The sequence below is a fragment of the Sander vitreus genome, chromosome 14 (assembly GCF_031162955.1).
Source record: "Sander vitreus isolate 19-12246 chromosome 14, sanVit1, whole genome shotgun sequence".
In the NCBI taxonomy this organism is placed as follows: domain Eukaryota; kingdom Metazoa; phylum Chordata; class Actinopteri; order Perciformes; family Percidae; genus Sander; species Sander vitreus.
The window spans coordinates 23,347,013-23,372,652 of record NC_135868.1 but is presented as its reverse complement, the minus strand read 5'-3'; the positions used below and the strand labels follow the sequence as shown (position 1 = coordinate 23,372,652).

The 25,640-nt window shown below is 40.9% G+C and overlaps 3 protein-coding genes across 8 annotated transcripts; all 3 read right to left on the bottom strand.

The window, feature by feature from the left end:
* Nucleotides 1-3,067: 3,067 nt before the first annotated feature.
* tmem54b (transmembrane protein 54b) lies at nt 3,068-17,671 on the bottom strand. 5 transcript variants are annotated; one of them, XM_078268156.1, is made up of 6 exons: nt 17,544-17,671; nt 15,184-15,380; nt 12,999-13,058; nt 10,266-10,457; nt 5,628-5,777; nt 3,068-4,707 (listed from the first exon to the last, which is right to left on the bottom strand). In XM_078268156.1, the coding sequence occupies exons 1-6, from the start codon at nt 17,554-17,556 to the stop codon at nt 4,291-4,293; spliced, it is 1,029 nt and encodes a 342-aa protein (XP_078124282.1). In that variant the 5' UTR covers nt 17,557-17,671; the 3' UTR covers nt 3,068-4,290. The 5 variants fall into 5 exon arrangements, with proteins under 5 accessions (XP_078124282.1, XP_078124283.1, XP_078124285.1 ...); XM_078268157.1 differs by having other exon boundaries at nt 5,628-5,726; XM_078268160.1 differs by having other exon boundaries at nt 4,562-4,702.
* Nucleotides 17,672-18,675: 1,004 nt separating this feature from the next.
* Nucleotides 18,676-20,365, bottom strand: LOC144528883 (gap junction beta-3 protein-like). Its single transcript, XM_078267749.1, has 2 exons — nt 20,283-20,365; nt 18,676-19,787 (listed from the first exon to the last, which is right to left on the bottom strand). The coding sequence occupies exon 2, from the start codon at nt 19,716-19,718 to the stop codon at nt 18,978-18,980; it is 741 nt and encodes a 246-aa protein (XP_078123875.1). The 5' UTR covers nt 19,719-19,787; nt 20,283-20,365; the 3' UTR covers nt 18,676-18,977.
* A 2,552-nt stretch (nt 20,366-22,917) lies between these two features.
* On the bottom strand, nt 22,918-25,151 carry LOC144528820 (gap junction beta-4 protein-like). 2 transcript variants are annotated; one of them, XM_078267665.1, is made up of 3 exons: nt 25,084-25,151; nt 23,944-24,495; nt 22,918-23,495 (listed from the first exon to the last, which is right to left on the bottom strand). In XM_078267665.1, coding segments are annotated over exons 1-3 (849 nt in total). In that variant the 5' UTR covers nt 25,086-25,151; the 3' UTR covers nt 22,918-23,200. The 2 variants fall into 2 exon arrangements, with proteins under 2 accessions (XP_078123791.1, XP_078123792.1); XM_078267666.1 differs by having other exon boundaries at nt 23,944-25,151.
* Between the last annotated feature and the right edge of the window lie 489 nt (nt 25,152-25,640).

Genomic DNA, 25,640 nt, shown 5'->3' with positions numbered 1-25,640 from the left:
CATGGTCGACCGTATCAAATGCAGCACTGAGATAATGAAGTAATACCAAGACTGAAATTTTGCCACTATCTGTGTGTGGATGTCATTAAAGACTTTAACAAGAGCTGTCTCAGTGCTGTGGTGTGGTCGAAAACCCGACTGGAAGGCATCAAAACTGTTGTTTAGTGACAAGAAAAGGTTGAGTTGTTGAGAAACCGTTGGAAAAAATGGAAGGTTTGATATCGGCCTATAGTTGCTCATTAGTGACGTGTCTAGATTGTTCTTTTTTAAGAGTGGCTTAATGACTGCAGTTTTCAGGGCCTGTGGGAAGACACCTGAGATAAGAGATGTGTTTACAATCTGTAGAAGATCTGTAGCCAAACAATTCGAAACATTTTTGAAAAGGCCCGTTGGTAGAATATTAAGGCAGCAGGAGGAGGTTTTCAGATATTGTATAATGTCCTCCAGGTTTTTACGGTTAATCATATGAAATTGGGTCATATTGGTATACAGTATACCCACTAAGAAAGCTCCAGGATTTCCATATACCCACTTAAAAATGCCAATGACATACAACAACATACTTTCCATTATATTTTTGATATATTTAGAATTGTCATCTGTGTTTTTCTTCTTTACATAGGCTAAATAAAGGTATTTCCACCATAAATTGGTGCATAAAAGTGTATCCGAATACAGGAAATGAAGTCGTTGACCGTCAAAACTTCCCTGGAGGAGGACAGCCAGACCCCCCACTATGATATTTATCTATATATACACTGTACAGTACAGTATACCCACTACAATACATTAGACTACACCACTGCTACTAACTTTACTTACCAATTCTCTTAAAAAATACAATGTATTTCTCATATATTCCTTAGCAATTGTGCATTATAATGTCTTGCATATTTACTTATTTTACCCAAAATACATATTGATATATTTTAGGATCAAACATAAAATGAATTCAGATATTAAAAAAAAAAAAAATGTAAAGGTTAAAATAACTGAGTGAGATACATGGCTTTAGGTAGCCCGAGAAGAGCCTCTGTCATACCAGACTAAACTGAAACACAACAGATTTTTAACTAATCAGTGTGTGTGTGTGTGTGTGTGTGTGTGTGTGTGTGTGTGTGTGTGTGTGTGTGTGTGTGTGTGTGTGTGTGTTTGCCCAACATTTCACTACCTCACAAATTGAATTATAGTGGCAAAGTGAACTACCAATGAGAGCTGTGCTGGTGCAGCGGCATCCCCATGACAGTAGGACTGACCTTAAGTCAACTCGTACCAAACATTTCTGACCTTAGGTCATACCAAACATTTGCACAGCCGTGCCGCTGCTTTTGGGAATACCTATGGTGTCACTGCCTTCTGCTGGTAGCATAAGGAACACCAGTTGCTACTCCCTCCCTGATCTACTACCATTTAACCCTTTTCTATTTCTCACTGCCTCTGATGAACTGGTACCTTGTGTTGGATAAATACCCCTGCTTGCTTTCTTTCTTCCTTCCTTCATTCCTTCCTTCCTAACATCCCTTTTCTTCCTTCCTATTTTTTTCTGTTGCATGAAAACCTCACACGTGAGGATGTCACGTTTGTTCCGTTGGACCTGAAAATTCAAAAATATACCTATGTGTTTCAAAGCTGCACGTGTGGACTGTTGCCTCATTTTTTCTCTGGTTCGTTTGGGATATATGTAAGGATTGCATTAAGGGAGCAGAGCATGTCACCGAGGACAAGGCTAACGTCTGGTCTGCAGTGGTGGAAGAAGTATTTTCATCCTTTCCTCTAAAGGTCCAGTGTGTTTAGTTGTTCATTATCTAAATCTGTGTTGGCCGTTCACAGTCCTTTTTCATGAATATTTACCACCACCATCAATTCCAAGTATTCCTTTTGGCTTGAAATTTTACATTCGCATTCACATGAACTGGGGTATACGCTCCATATTCATGCGCCATCTTGAAATACGTTAGCCGGTAAGGGACATACAGGACATACTGCGCCGCCTATCACGTTTTCGCTGTCACATGATAAACTCACAGGTGCTGCTAATGCTGCTAATGGATATCGTCACTTCCTGGCCCTGGCGGCAAGTTTGAAGAGGAAAACATGGAGGACCACACGTATTCAAAATCTGCAAAACCACAAGTCTTCTTCTTCGCCCAGAAAAAGAAAACGGATATTGAAAAGAGCAAGCGACCAGCTTTTTGAAGCGTGAAGGCTACCGTAGCTGTAATACGTACTTTGAACTGCGTAGTGCAAGATAGTTGATTGCAATATATGATCTCAATGCTAGATGGGAGAAATTCCTACACATTGGACCTCTAAGTAAAAGTACTAATACTACACTGTGAAAATACTCTGTTACGAGTAAAAGTCCTGCATTGAAAATGTTACTTAAGTAAAAGTATGCAAGTATCATCAAGGAAATCTACTTAAAGTACTCAATACAGAAAGATCCTCACATTTTAGAAACTGGAAACGATCCAAACTGTTCTGTCAATCAACTAAGTGTTTAATCATTTGATCATTTTAGCTGGACTTGTAAGCCGTTATATTGTTGGGTAGTTTAATTTATATTAAAACATTGTATTTTATAAACTACATGTGTTTTGTGTGCAAAAATCTTAATTATAAAGTAACTAGTAACCAAAGCTGTCAGATTAATGTATCGGAGTAAAAAAAGTACAATATTGCTCTCTGAAATGTAGCGGAGTAGAAGTAGAAAGTGGCATGAAAAGACTCAAGTAAAGTACAAGTACCTCAACATTTGTACTTAGTACAGTGCTTGAGTAAATGTACTTAGTTACATGCCACCACTGCTGGTCTGACAGCTGGACATTGCTGTCATGCATTGGAGTGTGGCAGCCTGTCAAGGTACACCGTAGGTCCTTATTATTATTATTATTATTATTATTATTAACAACAACAAGAAGTGGGTGAATGTGTTTGCACCAGCCTGTCAGGGAGTGTAACCAGTCACTCTTGTCAGGTCATTATAGCTGCTGCCATTAACCACATGTTAAACTGGAATGTCTTTTCGGTTTCAGAATTCAGCTATAAAACACGCAAGATAGATGCATCATTTTGAATAAAAAGTTTTATTTACTTGTCGACTTAACTTGTCAAAATAAATACCTAACAGCAGAAAAAAAAACATGCACACACTTTCTCAATTCTCAATTACTCACACAGGCAACGAAAACGGATTAAAGCTCGGAGGCACACCCACACCAACACACTCTGCACACTTCATTTCTTCACTTGTGATAATCTTTTTTTTTCCTCTCTCTACTGTACCTGTCTCCATTATATGGATTATTATATACTTATTATATTAGGAAATACACATTTTTGCTTTCTTATTGAGAGTTAGACGAGAAGATCGATATACAACTTGCATGTCTGTGCGCCAAATGTGAAGAGACCTGATTAGCTTAGCTTAGCATAAAGACAAAGCAAGGGAAAGCAGCTAGCCTGGCCTTGTTTTAAAAAACTAGTTTTACATTTCTGCTTGTGTACAAATTAATCAAACGTGAAAATATTAATTAGTGAGCTTTAGTGGTGCAAGTAGGAATATTTTTTTGTAACGTTGGACAGAGCCAGGCTAGCCGTTTCTCTACCTGGTTCCAGTTTCATGATATGCTATGCTAAGCTAAGCAACCACCTGACTTCATACATCAACTGAAGTGTAAAAAACGATTTGCTCCCGGCCATGAATTGACATTTGTTTTTACACTTTGACACTTCTTTTATAGATTAAATAAACAAGATATAGCATGTTGAGTAGTGAGCTTTAGAGTTGTTGCTAGGTGTTTCTTTAACTTTGGGCGGAGCCAAGCTAGTGGTTTTCCCCCCTGCTTTCAGTCTTTATGCTAAGCTAAGCTAAGCATGTCCTAACCGCACAGACATAGTCCTATCAATCTTCCAATCTGACTCTCGACGAGAAAGCGTCAAAGTACATTTCCCAAAATGTCCAACTATTCTTTTAACTCTGAATGAATCCTTGTTCAGGCTGTCTATCCTGACGTGAATATTATTTTTTGACCCTCATATGTACAGATGTACAAGAACAGACACATAACCGGGATCCTGCACATTGTGCAAACAGCCTGGGCCTTAGAAAATGAATGCATCGGCACTGCGTAATGAAACATCTCCAGCTCTAAGTTCATAGTTATGAAGTACTGACAGGACAATAGGGTTGTGGAGTACGATATTTGAATCCAAGCATTGGAGCTAGCTATACAGCATATACCCTCACAGCATTTTGGTCTTCAAGAAGCTCTTGCATGTCAAATATGTCTAAATCCAGAAGCTGGACCTTTCATGGGTACCCCTCTCCAGCAGTTGGTGCTGCTGCGGTGGCCTTTGCTGGCTGCCAACCCTTGTTTTTAGCCTTTCTTCGTCTGACCTTTCTCTGTGCGGCTGGTGAAGAGGCCCCCTCTCCGAGGGAGGAAGGCTCCGATGTTGATGGGGAAGACGCTGTGGAGGGGGAGGAGGTCTGTGATGCTGTCTTGGAGGTTCAGTGTTCCGTCTTGGAGGTTGGCGGTAGCTTCTTGGAGGTTCAGCGTAGCGGGTTGGAGATTGAGTGTAGCTTCTTGGAGGGTCATTGTAGCTGGATGGAGGGTCATTGTAACACGTTGGAGATTCAGTGTAGCTTCTTGGAGGGTCATTGTAGCGAGAGGGAGCGACTTCCTCCATCGGCCTCACCACACTGATCTATACAAACAGAGAAATTATTTCTTTTTCAAATCCAATTTCAAATAATGCTCGATTGAAAAATAGGGACTGCTGGATTATGGAGAAGAAAAAAAAATCATGAAATTCAAAAATCATGAAATCATGAAATTACGATTATGTAACACGATTACTCATTGACTTTTGGAAAGACATCGCATTTACTGAGCTTCAAAAACAGGGAAACAGTTCAACAAATCCAACAGTGAAAACACCTTGAACTGTGATATTTCCCGTTGATACTGAGACAAAATAGGAGTTTACTTGCAAAAACGTAACGTGCGATGACATTGTTTTTGTGATCGTTAGGAGCTGAAATCGTAATCGCAATTACAATTCAAATAATTGCGCAGCCCTAAGTGAAAGCAGCTCATGCACCATCTAAATGGATTCTTTTTTTAACCCTTGTGTTGTCTTCCCGTCGACCATAAACTTGTTGGCCCTTTTATCAACGCTTCATTTTTTAAATTCATGGTCAATAAACCTCATTTAAATGACATTACCTAATTTTTGAATAAAAAAAAAAGCAGACATTATGATTTATTTTGACTAATAGTTAAGATAGGATGATGTTGACTGAATCACAGACGGGTTCATGTCAAAGTTCAGTTCAATCAGAATGCGGTTTTAAAACCATTTAAAAATGGTTTTATGGTTTAAATGGCTATAAAATAGAATAAAAGACCCAAAATTCAATGAAAGTCATCATTAATTGTATTTGCGAAGAATGCTGTATGGGTAACATACAACGTACATCCATGCATCATTGATATTTTTGGGCAATTTGGTTGAAAGAAACCTATATTTCTGATGTAAAAAAAACGTTGAAAACGGGTAACATTTGACCCAAGAACAACATGATGGTTAAAGCAGCACAATGTGTGTTTGAGTGGAAATCTCACCGCTCTGCCATAGTCCCTCCTGCTTCTCTTCCTGGTAGGGCAGCAAGGCAGACCCAGGAATGAAATGCAGACAGCCGAGCACCGGGATGAAAACACCGTCTGGGTAACACAAGTCACGATCAGAGGCACCCAAAGGATCAGAGTGGTACTCTGGGGAGTGATGGAGGAGAGGAGTTAGCGGAAATCACCAGCTGGACCATAAGGAACGCAATTTGAGGAATGAGCAGCAGGGACACGGTGTGGGAAATGATGCGATACATACAAGATGGCTGTGGACAGAAGCAGAGTCTGGGAGTTTCAGTTTGCACGGGAGAGTCAGCATTGTGAATAAAATATGCGGAGCAGAATGTTATCAAAGTAAAAGTGTACAGAGGGAATTCAAAGAAAACGAGGCAGCAAGTTTTTTTCTTCTTCTTTTTTTAGGCAGGCTGACTACAAAGAGAATGAAAGGTTTTTTTGGTTCGAAGTTTGGAGCTTTCTTTGGATATTCATCATGAAATATGCAGGAAGCACAAAACAATAAACCTTGCACAGCCATCATTAGTGCCTCTAAGCAGCTATGAATGTCAGAACGAGAAGCACGACACACACTTTCAGGTGATGTAATGGGCCCTACGGCAGCCATATTGGAGGTCCTTTGCTAATAGGCAACTCGGAGTGAACGGCCCATTCTGCAGTCTCAGCAGAACACAACAGTTACTTCTGTACCGACTCGGAGTTGGAACTGAGTTTCTAAAGGATAAATCTGGTTTATTATTACTTTTTTAAACTTTATTTGGAGGTACAACCAAAAAGTGAGCAAGACCAAAATGAGACAAATAATCCCGCGTTTCGGGAAAACGGACCAGATTGAGCATGAATTAATTTAATCTTCATTGTTTTTTGGGAAGATGTTGCAATTCTTTAACTTAAAAAAAAAAAAATTCTGAACACAAGACAAAATAAGAGATGCACATTTGCCCCGTAGCGTTACATGGCAGCCAGGTCTGTGGCTGCCGGTTACAGCATTTACGCTTAAAAGGCTCTGACACACCAACCCGGCGGCCGACCGTCGGCAGAATAGACACCGAAGCAACGCAGACTTGAGCCTACGTGCTGCGCGTGCGCGAGACGTAATATGTCTCCATAACAGCAGGCGGCGCTAAATCTGTATTGTCGCCCAAAAAAATGAAAACCGGAAATGACGAACACTTCACGCAGGTCTGGCTTCTCCAGCTGATAGTAATGGCAGCTTGTTCGAAATACGATCTCGTATTTTACGAAAATAGTTCACTGAAACGTGTTTCTGAAAATATTTTAAGCGAGAAATAGGCCACGCAGTTGCTGAATCTGTCTTCATTTCAGATCGACAAAGGTCAGTTTAAAAGATTTTCGTCGGCGTTCGTCACTCATCCCGCTCGCCACTTCCGGGTTAGCACTCCACCAATCAGATTGGTCATTGAGTCCGACTGCCCGCACTCCGACCCAGCAAGTCAGGTCGGCCAAAATGAAGGCCGACGGCACGGAAAACACCGAGCAGACTCGAGTCACCGACCTCGCCAGACTGTCTGACGGCCGATTATCGGGTTGGTGTGTCAGGGCCTTAAGACTGGACCAATTTCAAAGATTGTTGTTCCCATCAGTCACTTACACACAAAAACATAGGAAAATAGGGTCCAGGTTGAAAAAAAAAACAGTAGTTACTCTTTAAAAACCAAAACGTAGCAATGTAAATGTAGCCTGTGTCACAAAGTCAATGAAAGAATGACAACACAACAGCTGTCAAATGCTGCGTTTGTGCTACTAACGGCTCAAATCCGAGACTGAGCTAGAACTCAAAAGCTGCGCCGAATGTATGTATTTACAGCGGGACTGGCATTAACTTCTTACATAGAGTACAAGTCCAGCTTAGAAATCCACAAAGGTCACCCAGCGTACAAATTGTAGACTACTAGATGTGCTAAAATGCCAAAGTGTTGCTGTGTGCTGCAGCGGTGAGGCTGAGCCGGCCTGACAGTCCATCTGCAGCACACTGGAACAGGACACAGCCTGGAGTGGGCCGACACCGTCAGCTCAGCATTCCTGCCAGCAGCCCACCCGGCTGCACAGTGTGACCGGCGGAGTGACAGCAAAGACAGACACCCAGCCTCACACTCGCTGCTTCTCCCACACCCTATGCATACGCACACACAGTGGCGGAATAAGTATCCAGATCCCGTCCTTCGTCTTAACCCTCGTGTTCTCTCCCGTCGACCGTGCAACTTTTTATTTTATTTGTCACTTTTCTCAATGTTTTGGAAGCTTTCCAGACATTTTTGTCACTTTTTTCGATGTTTTTGTTGATATTTTTTTTCCTGCGCTTTTTTTGTTTTCTCCCCACATTTTTAAAGCTTTTTCGGTCCAAATTTTGGTCAATTTTTTCAACGTTCTTGTATCAGTTCATTTTTAGATGCTATATAATTGAATAAAACACCCAAATGCTGTCCTGGCTCCTAAATGGTGGAATGAGCTCCCTATTGACATCAGGATTGCCGAAAACCTGTGCGTCTTCCGCCGAAGGCTAAAAACACATCTCTTCCGACTACACCTCGGATAATGAAGGGAAGAAAAAATAAATAAAAAATAAAAATAATAATTATATATATATATATATATATATATATATATATATATATATATATATATATATATATATATATATATATATCTTGATACTGCACTTTCATATGGCTCTTTGTAGCATTACCTATTTAAAGCTAATGTACTTGCACTTACTACTTGTTGTCTGGAGTTTGCACCCGTTAAGTTCGTTCAAGGTTGAACGGACTTAATTGTAAGTCGCTTTGGATATAATGTAATGTAATGTAAATTCAATGAAAGTAGTGAACTGATCATTTATTTTACCTGTGAGGAGCGTTGTACAGAACCATCCACGTTATTTTTCTTGACAATTTGGTTGAAAGAAAACCCAAATTTCTGATATAGAAACTTTTTGAAAGTATCATCTGGAACATTTACAGAAAAGTAGGGCTGGGCAAGGCGCCTGGGAAGCTCACCTAGTAGAGCACACGCCCATATACAGAGGCTCAGTCCTCGACGCAGCGGCCGCTGGTTCGGTTCCGACCTGCGGCCCTTTGCTGCATGTCATTCTCTCCCCCCCTTCATTTCTAAGCTGTCCTGTCACAAATAAAGGCCTAAAATGCCAACAACAAAAATAATTCTTAAAAAAAGAAGGAGGGGCTGGGCAGTATATCAATATTATACCGACACCGATATATGAGGCTACATATCGTCTTAAGTATTGGATATGGTAATATGTTGATATGACATGTTTGGTCTTTTCCTGGTTTTAAAGGCTGAGTTACAGTAAAGTGATGTAGTTTTCTGAACTTACCAGGGTTACCAGCCGTTGTCGTTCTCATTGTGTACATATTTTGTGAAAGCACCAACAGTCAACCCTACAGTATCGCCGTAATATCGACATCAATGTATTTGGTCAAAAATAAAGTCATATTCGATTTTCTCCATATCGCCCAGCTCTACTTAAAAGCAAAAAGAACTAGAGCCCGATATGTATTTTAAAAGACTATATCCAGAAACGCGTAACAAAACATAAACAGATTTCCCTAACATTAGTTATTTGCCAACAGCGACGTTGTAGAGCGCCCTCTGGTGGACAATCTATGCAACGCAACACTCATAACATGGTTGAAGGGGGTTTCGTCCATTTTTATTTTATTTTTTAAATATTCATTTATCGGCCATTGTGAATGCCGATACCGATAGTTTGGAAAATGCCTAATATCGGCCCGCCGATAATATCGGTCTGACTCTAAAAAGTACAACAGTTGTGTCAATCAACCAAATGCTAAATGGTCTGATCATTTCAGCTGGACTTGTGGGCCGTTATAGTGTTGGGTAGTTTCATTTATGATTAAACATCGTCTTTTATAAACTACACTTTGTGTGCAAAAATCTTAATTTGTAAAGTAACTGAAGCTGTCAGATGAATGTAGCGGAGTAAAAAGTACAATATTTCTCTCTGAAATGTAGCGGAGTAGAAGTAGAAAGTGGCTTGAAAATTAAAGACTCAAGTAATGTACAAGTACCTCAACATTTGGACTTAAGTACAGTACTAGGGCTGCACAATACTTGTTTTTTTATCGTCAACGCGTTATCAACTGGCGCAACAAACACATCGCGAAAGGCTGCGACATATAGACATTATTGTAATAGATGAAAGAAAATATCAATAGAAAACTGCACTTTGAAATGTAACTGTCATTCTTTTTTTAGTGGTGCCTTTTATATTAGTAAGTAAGTAATTATAAGTCAAAAAAGTTGCATTTGAGTACACTTTAATATCTGTTCATTTATAGCAAGTAATATCGTTATGGCGATATTAAACAACATTGTTGCGTGTCGCAGATTTACCTCATATCGTGCAGCCCTTTACAGTACTTGAGTAAATCTACTTAGTTACATTCCACCACTGCACACACACACACAGGGGGCACGGGCCACCCTATTGTGTAGCCTTGTGGCTGTGTTGTGCGTTTGTGGCGCGGTGACAACAACAACTCTTCAAAGAGCTCGTAAAAGGTCACAGTTCCTGGCTTGATCTCAGCGTCCGGCTGACGCACACACCAGTACACTCACATAGATGCGTGTGGGGTCAAAAGGACACTCGTCGGTAATGCTGGAGTAGCCGGCGGAGTCGGGGAAGTGGCAGTGAGTCAGGAGGCTCCGCTCGCCATGAACGGCGGCCCACACCACGGACACGGAGAGTCCGACGGCGGAGGCCGCCGCCATGAGAGCTGCAGCCAGGCTGACGGAGAAGAGGGACCAGGTCTGCGGGAGGAACAGACGGAGAAGAGACAATCAGGGATCCAAAAAGCGGATGGCTCATGAGATCAAGCTTTTTTATGCAGTTGGGAAAACTGGGGCGACAGTAAATAGATGAAAGGACCGCAGAGAATAAACAATATTAACCCTCGGAGGACAAAAGACGCACCTGAGAGTCCACGCAATGTTGGACAACACTTGTATTCAAAAAGCGATACAAAAAAAATTTCATTTTAGACATTTATTTACTATTATGTATTCATATATTACACTTCTTTTGTGAACCCAAGACTTTTGTAAATTCATCTCAAGCACCAAAAACTAACAAAATGTTAGATAGAATAGATAGATAGAAAATGTTAGAGATTTGAACAATTTGAGAGATTTGAGAAATTTCAAAAAGCAAACGTCAACTTTTCAGCTTTAAGGCCAAATTATCTCTTTACTTGTTGCTCTGGGACAAATTTGGACCCCACTTGATAGAAAGCCGGGTTTGTTCTGAACATTTTGATATGAAAACGCATGGGGATCAGGTTATATACAAATACCCTTAAAAAGGTGAATTTCAAAAGATATGTAAAAATGCCCTTAGACCTCAGAGGGTTAATATAAACAACAGGCATTAACAACATGAAATATGGAGATACTGTATGTTCATGTTTAAGTAGGCAAAAGAAAAGATCAATTGATTGAGGATTGATAAAGTAGTATAAACGTTTAAGATATGCATTTGGAACATGGTTTTTGATTTTCCCTTAAGTTCGCTGCTTTTCAATCCAGACTTTAAAATGTGTCGAGTCATGATGTGTCACACAACAAACCCAATAGCTTTAGTTTTGATGAACTCTGTGTTCTATTGCAGCTTCTCATGGGGCTTTAACACAGTCCAGTGGAGGCTTAAAGGACAATTCTGGCACAAAAGGAACCTAGGGGTTGTTAATTGGATGTGTTTGTAGCTTGAAACAAGCTAGCGCGGACCACTGATTAGCTTAGAAAGCTAGTATTCGAGGCACAGGGAAAGTAAAAACAAATTGCCATTTATACCACTAAAAAGGCTCAAAATATCACCACACTTCAACGGTAGCATAATGAGTGTTAACCGAAGCATTGAGAACATTGTAAGTGTACAGACAGTTTATTAAAAAGATAGATTATAAAGACAATAGCTCCCAAGACGGCGCCTGTATACGAGAACGCGGCTGTCTTTATAATCTATCTTTTTAATAAACTGTCTGTACACTTACAAAGTTCTCAATGCTTCGGTTTACATGTAGGGACCCTCATTATGCTACCGTTGAAGTGTGGTGCTATTTTGAGCCTTTTTAGTGGTATAAATAGCAATTTATTTTTACGTTCCCTGTGCCCCGAATACTAGCGTAAGCTAACCAGTGGTCCGTGCTAGCTTGTTTCAAGCTACAAACACATTCGATTAGCATGAAAACATGTCCCAGAGAGCGATCGAGTGGGTACACATCTGTTATTAACCCCTAGGTTCGTTTTGCGCCGGAATTGTCCTTTAAAAAGGGGCATTCCACCCATTTTACACATGAAGCTCAGTCTACTTTTACTTCCATTCAGTTATCTCCGGGGCCACGCGGAAGCTGCGGACGCAGAATTCTGCAGAATTTTTCGCTGATTTTCATATTAAAAACAAAAATGAAATACAACTCAGAATGTTAACACTTGTCCCCACCCCAAGAAGATAAATAAGTCTGCTAAATTCCACAGATTTTCATTCTGGAGTACAGCTGAAACCTAACGTAAGTTCATTTCTAAATTCCAAGTAAAATGTCAATCCTCCTTTTTAAGAAGAGGCTGCAGCATTAGAAACTAAAGCTATCAGCTATGAGCAATAACACATGACACAGTGTGTAAAAAAACAAACAGTGAACCTATCCTTTAATAAGGCGAGACAGGTACAGAAAGTCTGCACTTTGTGAAGATGACGGAGTCGTTGGGTCGAAACTCGATAAGAAGAACAAGAAATACTTAAAAGGAGAGAGATTAGAAGCTAGTAGCCAGCGCGTGTGATAAAGGACTGTGTAAACGTGAAAAAAGGGAGTGTTACGATTACTTGTTATTCATGCAATGTGATGCCTGGATGAGTGAATAGGAGAACAAGACGGAGCAAGGGTTTGCCCAGTTCACGGTTGCTCTCGCTGACAAAAAGGAACGGGGAGTGGTTTGTCGTGGCAGGTTTGGCCTGGGCTTACTCATTCTGGTTAGATCGCTGTCTCATCTGTCCCGTCGGAGCAGCCTGACAGCTGATTAAGTAAACATAAGGAGAAGCTGTGCTGCATGGCCGGAGGGAGAGAAAAAAAACTAAACACAAACTATTCCAGTTCTGCAGGCCCAGATTCAGACACCTGAGGCAACATGCAGGAGCTCAAAGAGGGTTTTTAATATCCTCCTGGCAGGATAGACAGAGACAGAAGCTAAGAAAACGTCAAAATATAAAAGCGTCAAAATTGAAAATACTGATCATGGCAACGTAGGAAGAATCGATGGACAGAGCAGAAGAGAGAAAATGAAAGTAACGATACTAACCAGGCCTCTACTCTTCTTGTTTTTAGACAGGACAATAGCCAGAATGCCAACAAGAATTCCCTGCAGAAACAAGACAGATTTAAAGAATATTCATATTGCTCCATTTGCAACTATAAAAATGACCACTACATGAAATAGGAGACAATTTCACTTTCTCAGACACGCTCAAGCTAGCAACACAGGGCGAGTCAAAAGATCTCAACACCACAGCTGTGCTGCCACTGCAAGCATTTCAAATCGCTTCTTTAAAAGTGCCTTTGTCGGCTTTGAAAGTTGTTTTCATACTGTATGTTATTTAACCCTCCTGTTGTCCTTGGGTCAAATTTGACCCATTTTTTAAAAAAAGTTTCTATATCAGAAATTTGGGTTTCTTTTAAAGTGCTCATATTATGCTCATTTTCAGGTTCATAATTGTATTTAGAGGTTGTACCAGAATAGGTTTACATGGTTTCAATTTTCAAAAAACACCATATTTTTGTTGTACTGCACATTGCTGCAGCTCCTCTTTCACCCTGTGTGTTGAGCTCTCTGTTTTAGCTACAGAGTGAGGCATCTCACTTCTGTTCCATCTTTGTTGGGAGTCGCACACGCGCAGTAGCCAGGTAAGGACTACTAGCCAGTCAGAAGAGTATGAGGGCGTGCCACGCTAGCAGCTAGGCGAGCATTATAACGTGTGTTACAAAGTGGCGCACGTTTGTCTCTGAAGTAAAGACTGGACTACAACAGAGCTGTTTGGAGCAGTTTGTGAACAGTGTTTTCTGTTGGAGATGGTAAGTCCCTTTGGGGGGGTGGACTTTGGGCTTTTTCACTTTGTAAACCTATAACATGCTCAAAAAGATATAGAACACAATAAAGGAAAGGGGAAAAAACAAAAAAGCATAATATGAGCACTTTAACAAAATTGTCAAAAAAAAGTAACGTGGATGGTTCCATGCAACGCTCTACACAAGTAAAAGAATTGATCAGTTCACAAAAATTGATAACAGAACGTTGAAAAAAGTGACAAAAATGTTAGAAAAAGTGACAAAAACATCGGAAAAAGCGACAAAAGTGTTGAAAAAAGATGACCAAAAAGTTGCCTGGGCAACGGAAAGACAACACAAGGGTTAATATGTTATTTAATCACTGCTCAAGCACTTCTGGTTAGACACTAACTCCATTTGGTTGCTCTGTACTTGTGACATGTGCAATGACAATAAAGTTGAATCTAATCTAATCTAATCTCATCTCATTTGATCTCATCTCATCTGTGTTGATGATCAATCTGAGATTATAAAATAAATCTGTGACTGATTCAAACAACCATTTTATGCATTTGTAAAGGGGAAGTTACATGTCTCTTAATGAAATGATTTTCCTATGAACAAAAAAGAAAAGAAAAGAGGATTCTTGAACGGTTCTTTGTTTAGGAAAGTGGCCAACAAGTAGCCCTAATGACTAGGAGGATCCAGTGAGGCACACGTCCAAATGACCCCTTTTGTTGCAATACTGATTTTTGTATTGAGAAAGTTTCCGCAGTACTTTATGATCAATTCTAGTTACATTTGTAGATGCATTTGTAGCTTGTGGTCGGCAGGGTGCAACCCCAGCACTGATGGAGCACTGATATGTATATGTAATGGTTTGTTTAACAGTTGAATATTCCCTTATCCCCAGGGCTGGGTAGCGAATTTGATGCCTTGTCATTCAATACCAAATTCCAATGCCTAAGGAGCAAATCTCATCAGAGTCAGTGAGCAAATAAGCATGCAGCATGCTTCTGCCAAGATCTAATAATGCTGGTGATTGGCTGTAGTCAGAGACAGGCAGGAAAAACTAAGTTACGCACAGAGACAGGGCTCACGTAGTAAAAGCTGAAAAATAAATCAAAAAGATTTCTGCCGTAATGTGCAACGCCGTAATTGGTACATGTGTACGTTCAAAAGTAGTTTTAGTCGTGCAACAGGAAACTCACATTGGACAGATAGTCTAGCTAGCTGTCTGGATTTACCCTGCAGAGATCTAAGGAGCAGTTAACCATAGTCCTCAGAAATCCACCGGAGGTTATAATGCCGACACAAAGAAAGAGGAAGGTAACGGACATCCGGCCGAAATGAAAGACATCCGGCGGAATTTCCGGCAGCACCTCAACAAATCCCGGAAACGATACGTCGTGGATATAGACTATGATCAGTAGGAATCTTACTATGAGGCCGGAGGTGAGAGCGACCACGTTGGAGATGGCGTACTCCATGGCCCACGCCTGCTTGTTGAGGTTGATGTGTCGGAGCACCACGCCGTGCACCAGCGCTCCCAACAGGAAGTTAACATGGCCGACGAGGACCATGCACAGACCCATCTTCATCAGGCTCTTGGGCTCCTCCAGGCTGGCACAACACACTCCTGAGGAGGGGAAGGGAGGGAGAGAAGCAGGTGGAATATACAGAGCCATGATTAAAAAAAAACAAAGAGTTGCAGTGCTTTCAGGTAGGCATGGGCCGGTATGAGATTCTGACGGTAGGATAACCTTCAGCAAAAATATCAAGGTTTCGTGCTATTACAATGTCTGGGTTAGGGATGCACCGAATCCAGGATTCGGCAGAATATTTTTTTGACGGGGTTCGGTTTCTGCCGAACCTTAGAAATGTTTTCCTACTATGCGCGCTATGCTGGTCGACGTAATGACGCCGCCGTTGATTACTGGAAGGTGTTTACGTAGGTGGAGCGTTCAATGCAGTAGGCTGTGAGAAAGTGAAAATGGAACTCGTGAGCAGAAAAAGTGTTGTTTGGCAGTACTTTCAGTCAAAAGAAGGCCATTCAAGTCCAGCTACATGTTCATTTCGCAATGCCGATTTGTCTCGTGGTGGCGAGGACCCTAAACAATACACAACATCGCCGCTGTTAAAACATTTGCGTATGTAACATCCGAAAGAATACGAGTTGTGCATGAAGGAATCTACAGACAGCAGTCAAAATGAAGCGAACTTCAGGTACGGCAAAGGAAGGACAATCACAGCTAAAAACTTGTGTTAACCAGACGGCCATTACCAGCTTTGCTAGCCCTACACCGAACAAACAGTGGGCTTGGATCTTGAGATAGGGTCAACATAGGCCTATGGTAATTGTCAAAATAGTTTTTTCCCACTTGTCTTCCTGGCATAATGTTGTTTAATTAAATAAAATGAAAAAAGCACTGCTGTGGACTCGACAGAATCTTAACCAGTGGATTTGGTATTCGGCCGAACCCCAAAAATCTGCATTTGGTGCATCCCTAGTCTGGGTACACAATGTATTTTATTTAGGAAGACAGAGAACAAGGAGGGCTTCTTTTTGGTGGTGGTTGAAAAAAAGTCTAACAAGGTGCTCTTTGGTGCAGGGGGAATCCAATGGTATCAGAACAGTATGAAAACCGGGATTGGGAACAGGGACTTCTACAACTCATAAAAAAAACAGCTCATACCGCAGGAGCGGTACGGCGGATCATTTCAGTGGTTTTGAAAGCGTCACTTTTTCAAACCGCGGTATACCTTGAAACCAGTAACCGGCCCATGCCTACTTTCAGGTGATTGTTACGTGATCCGTGTTGCCCATGTTGTATTGATCAGAGACACAAGAGCCAGGTTCAAAACCACAGCAGAGATGTCCCTCGTATTAATGATTAGCTGCTAAACACATAACTACAGTACAGGCGGTTCAGACTGGAACTGTCCCCAAGAAGTCGCTAAAGAATAAAAAAAAAAAAAAAAAGAAGAATGAAACTACATTTGACATGAATTGATTGAACTAAAATCAAAGCTGGAGTGAAGAGGATACGTTATGCTAAATCAACAATTCCTGCAGGCTATGGATTCATGAAACCGATTGGTATGGAGAATTGTGTAGCCTTCTAATATTCAACAAATGAAAAGCAACTCAGGCCACTCTGCTTGTCCATGAAATCTAACTTGGACTTAACACAGAAACCTAGCAAATGCCATCTGAGAAACAAAAAACAAAAAACTGAAGCCAAACTTGTGCCTTGATTGGTTAGTTTAGTTACACGTCTATATTTGTTAATTCATGCAACACAGATAGGACACATCCCCATTTAAACCTGCTCACTGCTCCCATCCTCACAACTGCATATTTGGGGAATTCTCACTCACATTCCTGCATTCACTGATACAAAAGACTTTCAGAGCAGATGTGTCATTGCATTTCACATTAACATTCACACCTCACATACCTGAACCGTGTGCTCCAAAGAATGTGGTTTCAAAATAGATTAGAAGTGCAGTACTTAACTACAATTTGCAGTTTTAATTTCACATTTAAATCAATTTAAAATATCAGTACAGGGACTTTGATACAGGGGTTGTTGAATCTGGTAGGAAACCATTTTAACTTTTGAAGGAATTCAGGTAAAATACTATTGGATTGACAATGCAATTTTAAAGCTCTCTAAACAAGATACACCGTTCATCTCCAGGCTGGTGTGTCACACCACTGCTACCACACCCACACCATTCCGAAAGTTTGAAACAAACATATGTCTGTCGTTTACACATTTAAATCACTATGTATTACCTGAACCGGCCATCTCTGTTAGGTCACCACCATTCGGTTATATTGACGGTGAGTCCCGTTCCTTGAGTTTGATCAGCGTGGCCCCCTCTTCTCTCCAAACTACACTCCTGTCAACCAGCCAGACAGACTGACTGACACGTCTGCTCATCTTTTTCAAAATAAAATATCTTCGTATTTAAGAATGTATCACTAAAAGCGTATTAAGCTTGATAAACAAGAACAGTAATTGTCAAACTATCAGAATCGCTTTTTGGAGTGGAGTTTCATAAACCCAGTAACTACATTTCCTCAAGCAATTGTAGGCATACGAAAGTCAGAAAAAAAAATGGCCTACTGAGCGAACAAGTGCAAAGAGAATGAAGGAAATTGTAGGAAATAATTTAAAAGTTTAAAATTATGTTTGAGTAATAACCAGTTGTAAATGCATTATTGAAATACGTCTTCATGTCCCAAAATGCCTCTGACGTGCACTCCAACAGTTAGGCTATTTCTTGTAAAGGAATTTCATGCTTTTATTTTGAAATCAACACCCGTTGCCTTCACAGACCTGCACCTGTTAGCACCTCCCTGTTTTTAGTGATAGGAAGGATAGTAGTACAGGCTACTTTAGTGTAGGCTAAGCCATGCAGTTAACTGACTTTATTCATAAATGTTGGGGGGGGGATTTTTTTTTACATTAAAATGTTCTTTTTAACTAAATGTGGTGCGTTAAGAAGGCTAAAACCTCTTATGCTACTTCGGTGTCAACACCTGGATCAAAGCCTGGGGAAAAAAAACAAGAAAGGCAACTGTACTTTTCTCTCTGATTACAGTTGCTAAAGAGTAACATAAACTATTTAGGAATATTGTAGGAATGCAGAATAGTCTTAGCAGTACAAATAATACATAACCCCAAAACAATTGAACTCCGGGAAGGGATCTTTGTCATGTTTTATGAAGGCTGCACATCCGACACACGTCAGTGTAGTATGCCTTTAGTGCCACCAGGTGGAGAAATGGCGCCATTAAATTAGGAGAAAGCAAATCTTACCCATGAACGTGCATTTGCTGTGGTTTTATTATTGGAAAAAAAAACAACTTTATTTAGTGCTTTGGCAATCTTTTTTAGGGAATACAAGAAACGAGTTGTATTACAATGGTCACAAATATGAGCAATCCTTCAGTTCTTCATTGAATAATGATCGATTACTTGGATGTACAGCAGCCGATATTACTACAATATTCAGCTTTCTTCTGGTGCTTAAATATTTATTACACTTGTGGGGAAAAAAGCAGAGCATATGGTTGTTTGTGTCAAAATATAATATATTTATATTACATAATAAAATGTGTACATAAAATTACTTTTTTAATGAAAATACCCTCAATGGGTAAATTGTCTAAGTCAATTAGAGGCATAAGAACAAGTAGTGATTCCCTTTACTAGGTTTCCAGCTATGATGTATGAGATGACTTACAGCCATCACAGTCCATGTCAGGGTGGAGCGGTGGCATCTTTCTAGACGAGGTGTGGGAGCTGCCTCTGTGTTTGAGGTTCACCGCCCGGACAGCAATCAGGTAGAAAATCTCACAGATGTTGAGAACCACACACAGGACGGACGCCCCCACCATGAAGTAAGTGAAAACGGTCTTCTCGGTGGGCCGCGATATGTAGCAGTCCACCAGATTAGGACAGGGACTGACATCACATTGGACCTTCCGGGGCAGCTTGAAGCTGTCGTAGATATAGTGGAGCAGGTAGAGAAAAGTGACCTCAAAGGTGGTCTTGATGAAGAGGCTTATTAGGTAAGTCCACCACAGGCCGCCATGCTTTTGGCCCGTGTTGTCGTACAGCCGAGTGTCCTCGCCGTGCTTGACTTGGTACTTGCGTTCACGCTCTTTCCTGTAGGCCACGTGCAGCACCACCATGAAGGAAGGGCAGGTGACAAAGATGAGCTGGAGAGCCCAGAGGCGGATGTGGGAGATGGGGAAGAAGTAGTCGTAGCAGATGTTGGTGCAACCCGGCTGGCGGGTGTTGCAGTCAAAGTGTCCCTGGTCGTCACTCCAGACACGCTCGGCAGCAACCACGAAGACCAACACCCTGAAGACAAAGACCACTGATAGCCAGATACGCCCGAACGCAGTGGAGTACTTGTTGACTCCACTAAGAAGACCCTGGAGAAATTTCCAATCCATGAGTTCAGCGTTGACCTGTGACTCTTTGGAAGTCGGTCTTTAAACGTTGCAGGAGGTAAGACTTGAGAGCTACAACACAACAAAGAAACAAAGACAGAGTTAGGCAGTTTTCCGGAGAATACAATATATATATATATATAAAATCAGCCTTGATTGAGATATTCTGTAATCTGTTCCGAATATTTCACTGCGTATTTTAGATCGTCGTTCTCTTTTGCGATCAAACCATTTCTTTGACAACAATGAAACCTCAATCCCCTCTCCTACATCTCACAGTTAAAACATTTTCACTTGCTACCAAAGTTTGGCACTTTGAAGAAAAATGCCTTTAATAATTTGCTGACACACTTATTCAACACATAAAACCCTTGGCTTCAGCCTTTTACACTTTTAGGAAAGTTAAGACCGAAGGTAATGTTTGTATAATGCTCTCCCATCCTGCCTCTGAATGCAGAAGTCCAGTTCTGCCCTTAAATGTAAAGTTCTTAGCTTTGCAGGGAGTCTTTCAAACGTAATATGACTGTCCAAAAATATACAATCATGACTAAAAATGTCTTAGCTTACCATAAGAAAACTCTCCCACTCAGTCCATCGTGTCCCCTGTCTGGGAAATAGACTATGGGAATGTGTTCAGCAGCCAACCTCTCTCCTACTGTAGGTCTATGATATTGACTGGCCACATGAAGCAACTCTTGGCCATAATCTAGAGGTGGGGCCACGTTTGGCATCCATCCAAAATTAACATTTAAACCTCCTACTACTCCCTGTCAACATCATTCTATCTTAGAACTGACATTCAGCTAACCCAAGAGCTTCGAGAACAGTTAGTGTTAACAACTATGGCAGTTGTATTGTCACGGTATATCCTTTGTAAATACAGAAATAAAATGGCTCAAGCAAACATTAACAGACACATCAGTGGTTTGACCGAACAAGGAATTTGGTTGCAGTGTGACAAATGAATAAAGGCAATACAGTATAATGAATAACAAGCACACCTTATTAGACGGCATCCACCCAAAATTAACATTTAAACCTCCAACTACTCCCTGTCAGCATCATTCTATCTTAGAACTGACATTCAGCTAACCCATCAGCTTCGAGAACAATAAGTGTTAACTATGGCAGTTGTATTGTCACGGTATATCTTTTGTAAATACAGAAAAAATGGCTCAAGCAAACATTAACAGACACATTAGTGGTTTGACCAAACAAGGAATGTGGTTGTAGTGTGACAAATGAATAAAGGCAATACAGTATAATGAATAACAAGTACACCTTATTAGACCCCATTTAGGTTTGTCTACTCTGATCATAACGTTTCTTAATGTAGCTATAGTGACTTGGTATCAGCCCCATTAGGGAACCGTGATGTAGAAATATGCCCCTTTGTGGCTATGATAAATCAGTATTAAACAGGGCCACCACCTAACATTTGTTTGTGCAAGCGCTCTGGAACCATTGGCACCCAAATACACTAGAGATAAGGAGTGGCAATATCGCAAAATCAGATATAACAAGCGTTTGCTTGTTTAATTTTCTTAGGTAAGAATGTGCTAGTCACTGCCTCATTAGTACACTCTAGTGTACTGTGTTTTATGATACCGTCCTTTAGAACTCAAATCTCGGTCCGCTGCTCTGATGGAATGCAGGATGTGATTAATTGTCATCGAAGTGGGAGTAGGAGTGGTGATTTTCACAACTTTTGTCAATAATGTTACTCCCATCGCTAATCATGCGTACATCATTTTGTACATTGTTGTAATCCACCATCTAGATCTCTATTAGTTGAATGTACTTTATAATACTGCACCCATTTGTATCTGCCCTGCATGTTTCAGTTCAACTCTTGGCTATAATCTAGAGGTGGTAGCCACGTTTGGCATCCACCCAAAATTAACATTTAAACCTCCTACTACTCCCTGTCAGCATCATTCTATCTTAGAACTGACATTCAGCTAACCCAAGAGCTTCGAGAACAGTTAGTGTTAACAACTATGGCAGTTGTATTGTCACGGTATATTCTTTGTAAATACGGAAATAAAATGGCTCAAGCAAACATTAACAGACATTCAAGGTTCATTCAAGATGTCTGATTAAAAAAAGCTCTCTTTCCAAAAAATTACCTTGGTGCTCATAAGTTTATGATCCCATGCTAAAGTTGACTAAAAAGAGGAATAAAAAAATCATCTTTTGGAAATTGAGCTTAATGCCTTAATTAAAAGCAAGAAGAAAAATCCAACCTTTAAGGACACCAATTTTCTTTGTGAATGAATAATGTATCGCAAATAAATAAATGTTCTTCCTTAAAATACAGGGGGCATAAGTAAGTACACCCCTATGTTAAATTCCCATAGAGACAGGCAGATGTTTATGTTTAAAGGCCAGTTATTTCATGGATCCAGGATACTATGCATCCTGATAAAGTTCCCTTGGCCTTTGGAATTACAATAGCCCCACATCATCACATACCCTTCACCATACCTAGAGATTGGCATGGTTTTATTTCAGTTAGCCTAACAGCTGGTTTGATTTGCATTGAGAGATGATCTTATGGAAAGTACCCCATGCCAATCTCTAGGTATGGTGAAGGGTATGTGATGATGTGGGGCTATTGTAATTCCAAAGGCCAAGGGAACTTGATCAGGATGCATAGTATCCTGGATCCATGAAATAACTGGCCTTTAAACATAAAAATCTGCCTGTCTCTATGGGAATTTAACATAGGGGTGTACTTACTTATGCCCCCTGTATTTTAAGGAAGAACATTTATTTCTTTACGATACATTATTCATTCACAAAGAAAGTTGGTGTCCTTAAAGGTTGGATTTTTCCTATTTTTTTCAATTAAAGCATTAAGATCAATTTACAAAAGATGATTTTTTTTTTTATTCCTCTTTTTAGTCAACTTTAGCATGGGTTTATAAACTTAGGAGCACCACTGTACCTTAATGATGCTGAGTTGAACTAGTTTAATACGTAAGATTTCCTAAACCTTTCATGCAGGGATTAAAGAGGAATATGTGGCAAAGCAAATTCCACAGGATGGTTGTTTATTTTAGCAAATATCTTCATTTCTTGTTAAAGTGTATGACATTGCTGTGTGCTCATACAGAAGTATGAGTCTGTTTGTGTTAAAGAACACACACTGCGGCTCTCGTATCTTAGAATAAGTAAAGCATTTTTATTTTGTGGCCATACAGATAACAAAATAACCTCATGTTGAAAATTATCACATAAATACTAGTCACCTTGAGTGTATATCAGTTATTTTAGATCACAAGCCTTTAAAAAGCCAAAAGATATTATGGGACAAAACATTGTGTCTTCATTTTGATGTAAAAAAAAAAAGAAAATAAACTTGTATGAACTTTGTAATCAACATTTCCTTTAAAACCACTAACATGTTACCGATAAATGTGTCCAACAGTACAAAAGGTACTATTCTTCCAAGTCAAACTCATAAACATGACGTATGTCTCTCAGGAGACTATGACGCTGTACGCTGGGGCTGAACTCGCTTTGCCAGATCCCGGACTGCCGTTGTCGACCATGTTTGCCTTCTCTGGAACCGGCTCTTTGAACGTTGAGTTCTGCTTCCCAGTCAGAGGAGTTCTGGTCATCATGAAGGAGTTTTCCTTCACTGAGCGATGTCCTCTTCCGCTGCACTCCCAGAACCTCTTCCCACACAGGTAGAAGACCTCGCAAAGAGTGAGGAAGATGCATACGAAGCTGGTCACCACCATGAAAACGGTGAAAATTTTCTTCTCTGTGGGCCTGAGGAACACAAAGGGATGAGAAAGAAAGTGTAAGATGAATATTTATTGATTCCTTTAAAAAAACTTAGCTTTTAAAGTGGAGGTCAGAGGTCAAGTTCAGCCATTGAGATTCCAGGATCTTTACCTATTTAGAACAGGGGTTGGCACCCGTGCCGTTTTAAAATGTTCTTGTTAATTGGTGTGCCATAACAGCATTAAGCCTGCCATCATCTACCGAGCCCGATCAGACAGTGCTATTTTTTCTATTTTATTTCAATTTTGCGGAATGCGGATGGGGAAGAAGTCAATCAAACTACCGTAAATGTGCTCCTGCCAATGTTGTGAAAGAGGTAATTTGGGATTATGCTTGCACACATAATGCTAGTGTATCATTTGTCGAGCTACCGAGTGCCAATGGTGGCCCAGGTTTGCTGACCCTTGATTAAGAACCTCAGAGGTACCCTTACCTGGCGATGTAGCAGTCCACCACATTGGGACACGGCTCTATGCTGCATTTCACCAACGGTGGGAAGAACGTGGCCTCGTAGAGGTAGAAGAGCAGGAAGACAAACACACCATCCACCGTTATCTTGAACAGCAGGCTAAGGAAGTAGGTCCACCACAGACCCCCTCGCTTCTTCCCTGTGTCATCGTACAGTCGCGTGCAGCTTTCTCCGTACTTCAGCCGGTGTTTGCGCTCACGTTCTTCTCGGTAGGACACATGGAGCGTCACGAGAAAGGACGGGCAGGTGACAAAGATCAGCTGGAGAGCCCAGAGTCGGGTGTAGGCGACGGGGTAGAAGTGGTCGTAGCAGACATTTTGACAACCGGGCTGCCTTGTGTTGCAATCAAAGTCCTTTTGCTCATCACCCCAGACCTTCTCACAGGCCACCAGGAAGACCAAGAGCCTGAAGATGAAGACTATGGCGAGCCAGATGCGACCGAACGCCGTGGAATATTTGTTCACCCCGCTAAGGAGGCCTTCAAGGAAGGCCCAGTTCATGCTTAGGTTGGACCACCTCGAAGAAAAAGAAGCACCAAATACCCCGAAATGTGAGTGTTCAAATACAGATGGCTTAGACACGGACTGAACTGAGCACGCCAGGCACTAACTTTAATATGGCACTTATTACTACTGCCTTCTTGGCACAGGCTGAAGGGGAGGGAGGAATATTGAACAAAGCAAACATAGACTCATTCCTGTGCTGCAGTCACTGCAGTGGAACTGGTGATAGCAAACACCTTGATTAACAGGCAGGACAGAGATAGAGAGAGGCAGGGAGATTGATTCACACATGAGCCCAATGCTATTAATGGCACCACAAGTTCCTCTCAGTTAAAAAGAAGACGTTTAAAGAGGTAGTTTTTTAAGGTAATTTGGGGAAATGCTTTTTTTGTTGAAAGTTGGATAAAAAGATCAATACCGCTGTCATATCTATATGTTAGATTTACGCTACAGCCAGGAATTGGCCTAGCCTTAGCAGGTAACTGATATCAATTGGCTTTACACAATACAGTCGACACAGCTGGACAGCCATAACATATATTATATACTGATTCATAAAATGGTTGAACTGTTATGTTTCCAGATGGGGCAAAGAACATACATTTTTCACCCTCAGAGTGCTGGTTCTCCGTGATGAAATTCTTTATATATTGTCCAGCATTGAGGAGATTGTCCACCATCTCAGTGCATTCTCACGAACGGGGTTGTACGGTATCGTACACAAATGTACGCACAACAGCTCGTATGATATCCTACTAAGGTAGGCGAGCGCCGGCAGGTCACGTGACGCAGGCTACAGAGCTCTGTGAGCTGTCGCTCATGTCAGAGGACGTTACGGTTGTGAGCCGACAAAAAGTGGGCACCGTGTGGCGATGACTCATGAGTATAGGCACCAAAATGACTAGTTAAGTTTAGGAAAAAGACTGTGTTTAGGATTAAAACACTCCTGAGGAACAAACACGTGTTTCCTCGTTGAAAGTCTTTCGTTTTCCCCAGGAAGCCGACTTAGCTTCCCGACTTGAAAGCGCTGTGTTTTATGACCCACCCATCCACCCCGACCTCCTTCTTGCACGGTCCACAGCGTTCTTCCACAGCAGCAGTCAATGTGGGGCATACAGCAAAAAAATATGTAGCCTGACGTCATCATACTCAGATTCT